Source organism: Hippocampus zosterae, chromosome 8 (genome assembly GCF_025434085.1).
Source record: "Hippocampus zosterae strain Florida chromosome 8, ASM2543408v3, whole genome shotgun sequence".
In the NCBI taxonomy this organism is placed as follows: Eukaryota; Metazoa; Chordata; class Actinopteri; order Syngnathiformes; family Syngnathidae; genus Hippocampus; species Hippocampus zosterae.
Window position 1 is genome coordinate 3,958,644 of NC_067458.1, and position 13,238 is coordinate 3,971,881.

A 13,238-nucleotide genomic window follows, 5' to 3' on the forward strand; every position below is an offset into this window, starting at 1 on the left:
GGGATCCCAACGCGGCCCCAGGCTAGCTGGGAGATTTAGTCTCTCCAGCGTGTTCTGGGTCATCCTGGGGGCGTCCTGCTGGTGGGACATGCCCGAAACACTTCACCAGGGAGGCGTCCAGGAGGCATCCTGATCAAATGCCCGAGCCACCTCATCTGGCTTCTCTCAATGTGGAGAAGTAGCGGCTCGACTCTGAGTCCCTCCCGGATGAATGAGCTTCTCACACTATCTCGAAGTGAGAGCCCAGAGACCCTGTGGAGGAAACTCATTTCAACCATCTGGAATCTCATTCTTTCGGTTACGATTCACAGCTCGTGACCATAGGATAGGACATAGATCGACCGGTAAAGTTAGACCTTCGCCCTTCTGCTCACCTTCATCTCCACCATGGAAGACCTATATAGGGTCCACCTCAAAGGAGGTGCTGCACCAATCCGCCTCTTAATCACCCTCTCCATACTGCCCTCCGTCATGAACAAGAGGCCAAGACACATGAGCTGCTCCACTTGGATAAGTAGACCAGGGTTGTAGTCCCCCTTTTTTAAGGAGGAGGACCGAGAGTTAGTTCCAATTAAAGAGGGATCACACTCCCCAGCCTCTCTGGTAAGGTCTATTCATGGGTGCTTGAGAGGAGGGTCCATCTGGAAGTCGAATCTCAGATTCACCTTCCCGATGCAGTGTGATTTTAGTGGACCAGCTCTACACCCTCAGCAAGGTCTTTGCGGATGCATGGGAGTTCTCTCAACCACTCGACATGTGGTTTGTGGACATGGAGGAGTTCTACTGTGTCTGTTGGCCAGTTCTGTGGGTATTTCTTTGGAAGCGAGTCCCCTAATACAGGCTGGATTGTCCCTGTGCCGCCGGTGTCAGAATTTGGTTTGCATTGCTGGCAGTCAGTCGATTGTCATCGACTCTGTTCATAACCTTTACAAACAGAATTTCTTGGCACAGCCGTTGCATTGAGGGTGTCTGGTTTGGTATCCTCAGTATTGCACCACTTCTTTTTGAAGATGATGTGGTACTGTTGGCTTCTTCAAGCCGCAATCTCAAACTCTTAATGGAGCGCTTCACAGTCGAGTGTGAAGTGGTTGGGATGAAAATAAGCACCTCTAAGTCTGAGACCATGGTCCTCGTTCGGGTCAGGGGATGAGTTCCTGTGTGGTGATATCCTTTACACATCGATGTCCATTTTTTATGCAATATCGCCTGAGGAATCGAAGGTCACCTAAATTCAGTGTTGGTTTTCAGCCTTGCCGCTTACAGTACATGCAATGATTTCTCCAAGTTCTCTGAACCTTTTGATGAGATTATTGACCATAGATGATTTAATGCTTAAATTCCTTGCAGTCGTTTGTTGAGGAACATTGTCGGGAAACAGTTCGACTGTTTTCTTACGCAGTTGTTCACAAAGAAGTGAACCTCGCCCATATTTGCTTGTGAATGACGAAGCAAGTCAGGAACGCTTCTTTTGATAAGAAAAAGATAAGAAAACCTTTATTAGTCTCGCAATGGAGAAATTCCCAATTCACAGCAGCAACGTTATGAAAGGAAGAAGTAGAACAACAAAATGTAGGAGCTGCTGTAAAGACAGCCACTATCGCGGCGCCATATTGAAGTCAAAATAACAAAAACAACACAACACAACACATAGGACACAGACATTTGTGCAATCTTCACCACTTTTCTGTATACACTTTGTTGTCTGAAGCGGTTATAGTAGAAAGAGGAGCGGATCAAAGTATCCTTTCACCAGTGGATCAGAGATGCCATGCTGAAAATGTGCACACGTCAGCTCCAAGCTAAGTTTTGAAAGCAAACACGAAGCTGTAGCGTCCATTGACGAAAAGAGATTAGTTCACTTCTCCTGCCCCACGTAATCCGCTTCAAACTCCAAGCCGCGACTCCCAGTTCCAAATCCGCATTGGCGCTCCGCGCTAACGCTCCTTTCTTCTCATCGTCGGCTCCTCAAGACTTATATCCATCCAGCTGCAGAGCATTCAACAGCACCGATCTCTCCGCTGAACAAAGCGGGGCTGTGAAAAATGCTCCCCATTACAGGCGCAAGAAACAAGCACCCCGGGACTGTCCAGCAACAACGGTCAAATGGCGTTGACATTCCTCCCAGTCAAAAACAGTGCTGGTATACCCATGCTGCCGAGAAGGCGCAACCACCAAGCACAGAGTCTCCTCCTTGATGAATGTCGTGGCCAAAAAATGCTGAAAAAAGTCCACATCAGGTCCACACGACATAACAACATACATAAAGTGACAAAACAAACACAAAAAAAAAAAAAAATAGCAAAGCTCATGAGAGCACTTGCCAATGGCTGCCTACTGGGGCGCGCATCTTGACTTCAAATTTTGTAGCCAATCATTGCACTCACCAGTTCCCAGTTAGCCTGTTCACCTGCGGAACTTTCCAAAGAGGTGTTTGATGAGCAGGGGGCCCGGTAGTCCAGTGGCTTCACAGTGCAGAGGTACCGGGTTCGATTCCAGCTCCGGCCTCCCTGTGTGGAGTTTGCATGTTCTGCTCGGGCCTGCGTGGGTTTTCTCCGGGTGCTCCGGTTTCCTCCCACATTCCAAAAACATGCGTGGCAGGCTGATTGAACACTCTAAATTGTCCCTAGGTGTGAGTGTGAGTGCGAATGGTTGTTCGTTTCTGTGTGCCCTGCGATTGGCTGGCAACCGATTCAGGGTGCCCCCCCCCCCCTACTGCCCGAAGACAGCTGGGATAGTCTCCAGCACACCCTGCGACCCTAGTGAGGATCAAGCGGCTCGGAAGATAAATGAATGAATGTTTGATGAGCATTCTTTTTGGTCAAATGTCCCAGCTTTTTTGGAACACGTTGCAGCCATAAAATTCCAAGTTAATGTTTATTTACTAAAAACAATATCAAGTTTTTATCAATTTAAAAATTAAATATCTTGTCTTTATTGTGTATTCAATTAAGTGTAGGTTGAACATTATTTTCAAATCATTGTGTTCTTTTTTTACATTTAACATAATGTCCCAACTTCATTGGAATTGTTTAATTAAAATGTCAAATGCAACAAGTCGTGACAAGAATTCTATTTTTTATGGTGACTCTAAATCAAACAGTCATTTCTAACCGGGAACACAACTTGAAATTTTTAACTTGAAATAAACACAATACGAACATCAAACCATAAAATAGTTTGTATTTTGGGGTCTCTTGGAATGGATTAATGGCAATTCCATTGATTGTTAATGGTGAGAGTTGATATGAGATATGAGCGATTTGAGTTAGAGACCAAATTGTGGTAATAAGTGAAGGAACCACTGTATAATCTCTTTCCATAGAGAGAAAATAATGCAGTCGTCTCTTGCATACTCAAGGTTTGGCACCTGTGATTTGAATATTAGCAGATTATTATTCTTTTTTTTTTCCCCTCGGTATCTTGAAATATTTTTGTTGCCTTTTTTCCCACCCATCTCCCACAATTATCGTGGAAATATTATATTAAATCAAAGAATTTAGATCAGTAAAAAAGCTTGAAGGTTGAAAAAAATGATCTGAAATGAATATGCTTTGCATTGACACTGAGACTTCTGTGTGTTTCTCCAGAGAGATGAATAAGCGGTTTACTGAGGAGCAGGCAAGGAAATCCTATGACAGAGCTGTCAAACTGGAGCAGGAGTTCACAGAATATTTCACTGGTGAGGCAACATTCATTGATCTAAATGATATTTTCTGTACTCTTTCACAACAACTTATTGTAACATACAGTAACGTAAATTGCAATTACAAGTATCACATTGCATATACATGTGAAATACAAACATTTGAAGGCAACACTAAATACACCAACAGACATACACAAATCAGAGAGGGCTGTCTTTTTAGTTCCACACGTCACAGTAGTGGTGACGTGTATAGTAGAGTATATCCAATATCTGGTATGAATTTGCCCAAAGGTTGGGATTTGGACCATACTTTTCAATCGCCGTAATGCATGTTGATTATATCTATGTATCCCCTCCGTATACACTTGCCCAGTATGGCAGCTAATCATGAGCTGCGGCCGGATAACTAACGTGACTAAACATAATGTGAAGGCAAAACGTTACTTTGCATCCGTTAACGATGGAGTCACTCATCTTCGCGTCAACGACAGCGACAAAGCTTCACTACTCTAAGTAGGGTTCTGACCAAGATGAAGGGAAGATGTTCATGAGATAGCAAGCCGTGCTAATTGCTAAGCAATAGAAATGCACTCACAAAACACCACAAAGGGCTTATGTGATAACGTGCATTTGTCAGTTATGGTCTGGTTGGAACCGCGTTACTGTGGAGTGTAGCTAATTTTGAACAGCAACATATCAAGACACTGAAGTACCTGGGGAGAAAATAACTCAGAATAACGGAGACAACCACTAAAGACCAGAAATTGGGACTGGATGATTCATTGAAATTTTAATCATTTCGGTGTTGGCTACTTTCGATCTTTAATACATTACCATTAAAAATTTTTTTAAAAATTAATGTGCAGAACGTTGCAGTGTGTTTACCACTTCTCAACATGCGGGCCACATAAAATAATGTGGCGGGCCAGATCTGGCCCCCGGGCGTTGAGTTTGACACTGGTGATTTATTAGATTAATATGAATGAAATATAATTTTGACCTGAATGTTGTATTGTGATGTGTCCCGCTGCTGTGAACGGATGCATATGATACAGTGATACAAATTTTTGGACTATGTCGCCCAGCCCATTTCATTGTCAAAAAAAAAGAGAAAATTCCAATTTGATCATGGCGGGAAATGGAAAATGGTGCTTATATGTTGCTGAAAAGCGAAACATATCGGAGTTCCCCATGCAGCCGTGTCAATGTATGGAAAGATTTTTAGTTTCAAATAACTTAGTTTAACTTCCAGGATGCCTCACCTTACTCTTTGGCGGCCTGTGGAGCAATGTACAAACTGAGTTGTAATCGATTTGTGTTAAGATGTGATCTTTTTTCCCCTCTGCAGCTTTTGTCCACGGCTCAACTCTTGAGGAAGTGTATTCGCAGGTGAAGCAGATCATTGAAGAGCAATCGGGTCCTTACATTTGGGTGCCCACGAAGGAGCGGCTCTGAGTAAATGCCGCCCACGCTACACGTTAGCCCACTTTGGCAGCACAATAAGGCTTGTTTTTGCTCTTCTGCGCCCACACACACACACACACACACACACCTCCATGTTTTCTCACTCACACATATACGAATACATAACGCTGAACGAGGCTGAGACTGATCTGGAGATTGCAAACTCCCCCTTCTTGAGGGTCGAGGAGCTTATGTCTTTCCAGCAGCCTGCTGATGGATCTTCCTACAGCTGAGTTCCTTAATGTTTAAGGACGTGGTTCAAAATCACTTCTAACATGTACCGTCATCTGATTTATTGATTTCATTCTTGTGTGTTGTTATTGTTGTTGTTTTCACATACAAGTAAACAAAGGGGAATGCATTCACCTATGGGTTTGTAATGATAGTACTGTCACCAAGGAGAAAACTTTTGCACGCCGTAGGTTTAAGAGCATGTTTATGGGTACAGAATCTCGTTCCTTCTTTCCCCATCGTGTCTGTCATATTTCATGGCATCGCTCCACTTTATATTTGAATAAGCTCTCGTTTACACTCTTTCAATAACTTTTCCACCTTTCCCCTCTGATCCTGCCACTCCCCTGCCAGACTGCCTCAAGTTTAAATATAAGCTAATGATTGAAATGCGCCCTGGCATGTTGGACTCAAGGGCCGAGATAGAAACAATTACTGCTTGGAAATGTAGCACACTTCGATACCAATATGATGTTTAAGTAGGGTTTAATTGGCATGATGTGACATGCAGAAAGCATTAAAAAAAATCTATTTTCTATACCAGCTGTCCTCATGAGTGTGACAGGTGAGCAGAAGCATATCCCAGCTGACTTTTGACTGGAAATGCAGCGACGTCGACTTCCTTGAGGCTCCATCCCCAGATTTCTCTGCCTTTTCTGCTCTTCTTCCTCTTCATTGGTGAAATTTTATATGGACATCAGTATGCCAATATTAAACCCGAGTCGATCAAGTTATGCTGCAATAATAAACCACTGGAAACAACATTCTCTGATTACCTTATTAATTGTGGTTTACATGGAATTTATGTTCCACTCGACATACATACAGACAAAGTGACGACAGATGTCCTCCTATTACGTCTGCCAACATAGAATGTAATGCTACGTGGATAGGATTGCTTTGTAGAACGATGTGGTGGCACATGTCAAGGGAACAATAATTGGAAGGTTCAACCAATCACCCTCCTATGAAGAGAATGCTCACGAAGGGCAATATAGTATTGTTGTCCATGTAAACAACCAGTGTCTCATGCCTTGAGTCTCTTGTCTGCATATATGCACCACAGCTTCTGTCATGGGGGCTTGTTCCTGAAAGGGGAAGTTGAGGCAAAAATGTTTGTTGTTGACTATAATATGCTCTATTGAAGTGTTACTTGTTAAATCACAGTCTTCGGCTTACTCTTTGCATTTGTGGAATATGAATTAAGTCAGCGAGTTTCAGTCCATCTTCCGGGGCAGGCATTTTGACATTTGTTGCTGACAATCACAGCTCCGGTCAGGCTCTGGTCACGGCTCAGCTGTTTTCTGAGATTGTCATGTGACCTTGGCAAATTGAGCCGTGATTGGCTGATACCTGAGCCCTGAGCAGCTATCATTTTCAGACGCAAAATGTGATATCATTCATATTCCACAAACATAGTCTTAATCGGAATGCCGTGTTTCGAGTAGTGGAGGCGCGCAGAGCATATTATTTGAAAGACAGTTCTTGGCTTGACTTCCCCTTGAAAAGCAAATTTTACCAGGATTGGGGGTCTATGAATTCTGTGCGTGAATCACTTAATTTCTGTCACTGCCTTGTGAGCCGCAAAGGGTCACTTGGGTCATACATCTTTTTAGTAGTATTCCATGGCTAAAATGCAAATATTTGGAACAATGAAAATAATGAAGCACGGATGGATGCCTTTCAGCCAAGAAGGCATAAAAAGCGCCTGAGACTTGCCACATAAATGACCGTCGCTCTGGTACATTACACTTAGTTTGATTTGGTCTTCTGGCCTTCTCCCTGTCATAAATGTCATCCTGACTCGACTGCATACTCCCATGAAATGTTGTTGCATATCAAGCCACACAAAAAAGTGGAGGAACCCATCATGATGTCACTCAGGGGTTCGTGAACCCCATTCAAAGTTGACGATCTCAGCTGTCGTCTCACCTTTTTTCCTCGGCTGATGGATCATGGATATTATTTGTTTACAAGAGGACTTCTCAGGGGATCTTCTATATTCCAGTGAAAACGATAGCATAACTTTGTTATAGTAAGATCGTGGAACACGATAATATTTTTTATGAGTTGTTTTGTGCTTTGGGATTGCTGTGTTTCTGATTGAAGTGTTTTGTACTTTGAGCACTACGGTCGTGAATGGGGCTCCTCTCAAATTATGCGCTTGTGTCTTATATCACATTTAAGATTTGAAATATTGAAATGCTTTGAAGAAACGCAGCCCCAGAAGGACTTTCTCAACTACTCGTTTGGCCTCTCCACCCCACCCTTTTCCACTCCGAAGCCGACTGGAACCCAGACACTTCCCGAGAAGTTCTGGTTCTGCACCGCATGAATTTTGATTGCGAAAAAGGATTTGCATCTGCAGCTACTTTATATTAATATCATTCCTAATTGTTGATTTGTTTGAACAAAACTGGACTATTTGTTTGATTCTGGCTTTGTGTTTCAACCTGGAGTTTATGCCACTGTCTGTTAGAGCTAAGCACTGATGCAAAGAATCTATTTCACATATATATACAGATGATGATATTTATCCCTGCACTGCCTATTTTGGTACAAAATAAATGTCTTTATTGAGATTTGTCAATTTGATGGCCCAACGTTTTATGTTTATCGTGTGACTGTATTACATCAACATCAAGCTATAAGATGTATTGATGCGTTGACTTGATTGCATAAAATGGGGCATGCTCAAAGTCAAATGGTCCTGCAGTTCATCGTGACTGGACTAAGAAGTCGTACTTTAGTGGTAATTTGGTAAGAACATGTCACACAACGGCAATGGCAGCCACGAAGCTCAAATAAAATCTTGTGTGAGTTACTGGGATTCTGGACTAATCGTAACACCACGTGGGAGGAATCCAGAGTACTCATCACAAGCTTGGCCCAAGGAAGATGCAAACCTCACAGAGGTAAACCTCAGCCAAAATTGGAACCTCTTGGCTGAACCACATGATCCATCGTCCACCCTGGCTGAGCTTCGTCTCTGCCAAGTGCTCATTTTGAGCATATCTTTTTTTGGGGTTGAGATTGCCGACATTCACTTATGAATGTACAGTCCTTCGCAATGTTTTGATAATAGATGGTACTATCCAGTTACAAAACAACAACGACAAAAAATGAAGCTTCCATGTCCAACGCTCACACATTTGCAGTCCAAGATCAGATGACCACGTCCAGAAAGGAATGCGGAACATTTTTTTGCATGTAGGCAGAAAGTTAACAAGAACATGTTTCTTTGGGTTTCAGTCGATTTCTGTGGTGTTATCACATGCAGTTGCGTTCAAAGGTGGATCTTTGAATGTGCTGTACAACTGGAGTCACCAGAGAGCCACTTTCTGTGGTGAGGAAAAATGCCAAGGCCACCAGTCTGATGTATGTCTGAAATAACACATTTGCTTGGATAAACCTTAATATTACAATTATTTGTTAGGATTCAGAAATTATATTTATTCATGTTAAGACATATTCATGACTTCTCACAATTAGGGAACATATCTACTACTCTGGAGGAGGTGGGCAACAGAAGGATGCTAACTAAGCTAAAAGCTATGATGGCCAGTCCCTCCCACCCCCTCCAGCCCGCCCTGACAGCACTTGGTAGCTCCTTCAGCCAGAGACTGTTACACCCGCGCTGCAAGAAGGAGAGATACCGACGCTCGTTCCTACCGACTGCTGTCAGGCTGATGAATAAAAAATAACAATCATGATAATAATAATAATTAAATGATGTGAAGGAAAATTGTAAATAGTACTGCGATTTATCCATTTTGTGTTCATATTGCATTTAATTGAAAGATGTTTGTTGTTTTTTTTCTCTTTCTTCTTTCTTCTTTCTACATACATTCTTGCTGCTGGAGGCTGTAAATTTTCCCAGTGTGGGACGAATAAAGGATATCTTATCTTATATGAATCTCTTCAAGTCGTTTCATTTTTAAATGACCACGGCCTAATCGACAACATTCTTCGGAAATCACAATCAATGTCCCATCGCTGGTAAGCTACGGTATTTTTAGAGTAGCCCCCCAGACTATTCTTGTGATCCTTGGGGGCTAGCTGGCTCCCGCTGACAGCACGTTGCCCACTCCAGCTGTTGATTCTCCTCCACATGAATACGAGTATGACCCCACTGTAGCTCATATTTCTCCCTGTAAGTGAAAATGAAATGGCGTTCAAAATCAGCTGACGCCACAGTAAATGCTGACACCATGTTCAGTGGGACTCGGAAATATTTTCTATCACCTCATCGCATGTCGGGTTTCGTCACGTTACAGCCCCATAAATGTGATGCGCAAGCTAACCTCAGAGCAGATCTGCCAACAAGTTACTGGCACCTCATTAAGTTTACGAGGATGAGGTTGGCAGAAAATATCTTATGTTATGACCTCTATATCAGCGACTTCCTTTCAGACTTTACAAAGTATAACAATATTCAAATTATGGATTTCTAGTTTGTAGTCTGTATCGTAATAATACTGTATTACTGTGATACTGAGGTCTTATGATGATAATATTAAGCGCAAATAATTGCTCTGCGGCTGGCCACTGTTTCGGCATCGATTGAAAAAAAGACCACCGGGCCGCCCTTATGGACATGAAAACGTAAAAAAAATAATTATAACAAAATAATTATAACAATAATTAAAGCTGTTGCTGTTGCTCTGCACTGAGCAGAGTGAGACATTTCAGACATGGTGTGTGCGCAAAATGTGTGACCAGTCATAAGATTTTTGAATTTCATTTTTCTGCTAAATTTTCATCATGACCGAGTGAATCTGATGAGAACATGAGGGCGCTTCATATCGTCCTATGAGTTTAAGAGCTCATGTGCTTCGCTTTTACTGCAATTGTGTCATAAAGATCAAAAAACTCTTGTAAGCAAGGTCAAATTGATAATTTTTTGCTGCCTTTTCGAGCGTGAGTCACTTATACCTTTCTTACACGTACGTGTACTGTATGTGTGTTGCGTGTCCACAAGTGGAAAGTCCCACTGCCATAGAGAAGAAAGCAGAGGTGAGGACTGTAAAAGACTTCTCTGTTCACACTCTGGTCTGCAGCTAGGCAACGCTGGCACTGAGAGGTGGCACATTTCTCTGACTGTTTTGAGCCTTTTGATTTATTTGAGTTAAGGCGCGCAGCAGACAGGAAAACTAGCATTGATCATTCGTAGTTTTCGTTAGGGCAACTTTCTCTATTTCACTGAGCTTGTTATTGAACGTCCACCGGACATCCATCCATCCACCGACTTTCTGTACCGTTTCTCCTCAAAGGGTCGCAGGTAGGCTGGATCTTTTTCAATGCTGAGGGCAAAAGGTGAGCTTTGTGACTGAATCTTTGACATGGTTGACCCCATCTCTAGTTAATCAGCTTCAGACAGCACGAATGAGCCAGACCGAGTGTGATTTGCTGCCACTTAAGTATCTTACCTGTTGACACAGAATAAAGTTGTGCAACATCATTCCTGAACATACGCTCAGAACTTTGACCCGGTTTATAGATACAGTATAAAACCCAGATAAAACTTTCACTTGGACTGAAGAGTCAGCAGAGAGCCGAGAGGGAAGAAGAACGTGATCATGGCCAGGTGGAGCACGACGGCGGGAGCCCTGCTGTTAATTCTTCATGCTGGTAAGAGAAATGCTTAGTTGAACTATAGATCTATCCAGGAAACGCATATATAACAAGTGACTTTATAAGATGAAATTACAATCCAGGCATAGTTATTGCTGGATGAATTACTTAGCCTTCTGTGACAGAGCTAGACTTTATTCTTGGGGTGGCCAAGGCTATCTCAGGGGGTCTGCGTAACAAAAACTTGGAAACACATTATGAACAATCAGAATCCGTTTTTATATTGAATTAAATTCACACACGCACACATGAACACACTCACACACGCACATTTTATGTTTGCATGTTGTGTTATGAAATCCTTGACTTTTTGACATCATCTTTTGGACCAAATCTGATGTTTTGGAAAAAAATGTATAAAATTATTTGACCTGAAGTACAAATGCATTAATATTGGTTTGAACTATCTTCTGTAATGTCCTTCACATTGAGTAACTTGTTACTGTGTGGCATATTGGTGCTGGGGCATTCGAGTTGCCTCGTTTATTTGAATGTTTTTGTTTTACTGTTTTGTTGCTTTGTTTTTGTTGTTTTTTTTTTTTATCCAGCTAACAGTTGCAACATTCAGTAGTAAACATTTTAAGGATAGGATATTTCAAATTTGAAGATTGGATGGCAATTAATTCTCAAGTTATGTGAACAGAAATTAACAAATGTCATATTACAAGACTGCATGAATGCCCATTAAAAAAAAACATCTTACTGTCATTCAGCTATACTTACTGTGATAAATTTGTTAATTTAATAGTCATACATGGCAGGAAAACTGAATATTCATAATTTTAAAACATTGCGAAGACAAAAAAGTGAGAAAGAATGAGAGAATTTGTCAAATATATTCAGGTGTAATTTGTGTTGTTTCTCTTGAGGAACCACTCATTAACAGTATCACATTTACAATTTGTAGTGATTTTTTTTGGGTTCTTCCAGAATGAAACTTATTGTCTCTGTATCCTATTGAAGATAATTGTGTAATAACTGAGCCTTAATTATTAGTACACAGCCAAAGCTGCTATAGATTGAGTCCGGGTAGTTCTATTTAATCATGAAAAATGTTCTTTCCTTTCACCTCAAAAATCAGGCTTCTGTACCTTGTGACTTGTGATTTTGGTGAAACTCTTGACATGCTCTGCGAACTGGCCAACAAAATGATTCGTGAGGTTTAGTACATGTGAGCAAAACTGGTGTATCTCTGTCTGCTCAGTGTGCGGTCAGAGCAGCATCAGGTGGTGCACCATCTCGGACGCTGAGCAAAAAAAATGTGAAGCTATGTCCCAGGCTTTTGACCAAGTCTCCATCCGGCCATCGCTCAGCTGCGTTCGTGGAACCACGGTGGAGAACTGCGTACAAAAGCTCCAGGTTGGAAGCTGATTTATCGTTCCACACTGACTTCCACTGTGACTTGGTGTTTGTAAAAGGTGCTCCGTGCCTGTTAAATAAATGCTTTTGGGGTTTAGCCCACAAAACCCGTCAATACATTATGTAGTAAGAAAAAGAAAAAATAAACGGAATTAACCCTTTCATGCACAAATAATGATAAAGATTAGTCTTTAGGCATGGGGAAAAAAAATAACGGCAGTGGATGGCAACACACATAAGAGTTCATTGTAGTAGTTGATGCACAACTGTGACATTAAGATTAATTAATATAAGAGAAAACAACATTTGAATAGCTGTCCACTCTAGTAACTGCTGTCCCTTAAAGGCTTGATTTTCAACAACATACTACATCATTCATCTATGAATTCACTTGGTCTAGCTGTGCTGTTGCTCTTTTTCATTGTATGTTTATTTTCTGGCTTTGCCTGTAGAAAAACGAAGCTGATGCATTGTCCATGTTTGCCTCTGACATCTACAACCTGGGCAAGAGTGCCTCATTCAAGATAGCTGCCAGTGAATCAAAGGCTGATCGTAAGATTTTCATCTCCAGTGCATGTTCCCGTCATACGGTTCAATCGCCTCATATCATTTTCACAAGATCAAAGGGTAAAATGAGTGCCATCGAGTGCCGTCTTTATCAGTTGCGTTCAAAGAAAGCACTTGACTACGTTGATAAGGTTCAGACAGGAGCTCTGTCAAGATATTCTTTTTAATACCTAAGTAAGGTTTTTAAGAAACTGTTTAAACAAGCACTGAACAACCTCCATCCTTCTTGAGTTATTAGATTGTTTTTTTCCACTGATGGTGGCAATCATGTTGTTAGCCTCCTATTAGTGAGAACATTTCTGCCCTGAGTCATTGCTTGCGTTTATATACAGTGCTT

At 41.7% G+C, this 13,238-nt stretch overlaps 3 protein-coding genes across 5 annotated transcripts in view; 2 read left to right on the forward strand and 1 right to left on the reverse strand.

The window, feature by feature from the left end:
* Positions 1-6,105, forward strand: part of LOC127605629 (disks large homolog 1-like) — a 192,128-nt gene extending 186,023 nt beyond the window's left edge. The window contains 3 exon segments of the mRNA XM_052073323.1: positions 3,588-3,679; positions 4,995-5,107; positions 5,141-6,105. Of these exon segments, the coding sequence (XP_051929283.1) occupies positions 3,588-3,679; positions 4,995-5,101 (199 nt within the window). The 3' untranslated portion in view covers positions 5,102-5,107; positions 5,141-6,105.
* LOC127605710 (uncharacterized) overlaps positions 1-13,238 on the reverse strand; it is a 284,213-nt gene that overhangs the window by 242,757 nt on the left and 28,218 nt on the right. The gene's annotated exons all lie outside the window — the stretch shown is intronic.
* Positions 10,370-13,238, forward strand: part of meltf (melanotransferrin) — an 11,537-nt gene continuing 8,668 nt past the window's right edge. Inside the window, exons 1-4 of one of the 3 annotated variants that reach the window (XM_052073399.1) lie at positions 10,370-10,622; positions 10,842-10,972; positions 12,180-12,334; positions 12,787-12,886. In XM_052073399.1, the coding sequence (XP_051929359.1) occupies positions 10,921-10,972; positions 12,180-12,334; positions 12,787-12,886 (307 nt within the window). In that variant the 5' untranslated portion in view covers positions 10,370-10,622; positions 10,842-10,920. Of the gene's footprint in view, positions 10,973-12,179; positions 12,335-12,544; positions 12,758-12,786; positions 12,887-13,238 lie in introns of those variants that run through there. The other 2 variants (XM_052073398.1, XM_052073400.1) reach the window with 2 other exon arrangements.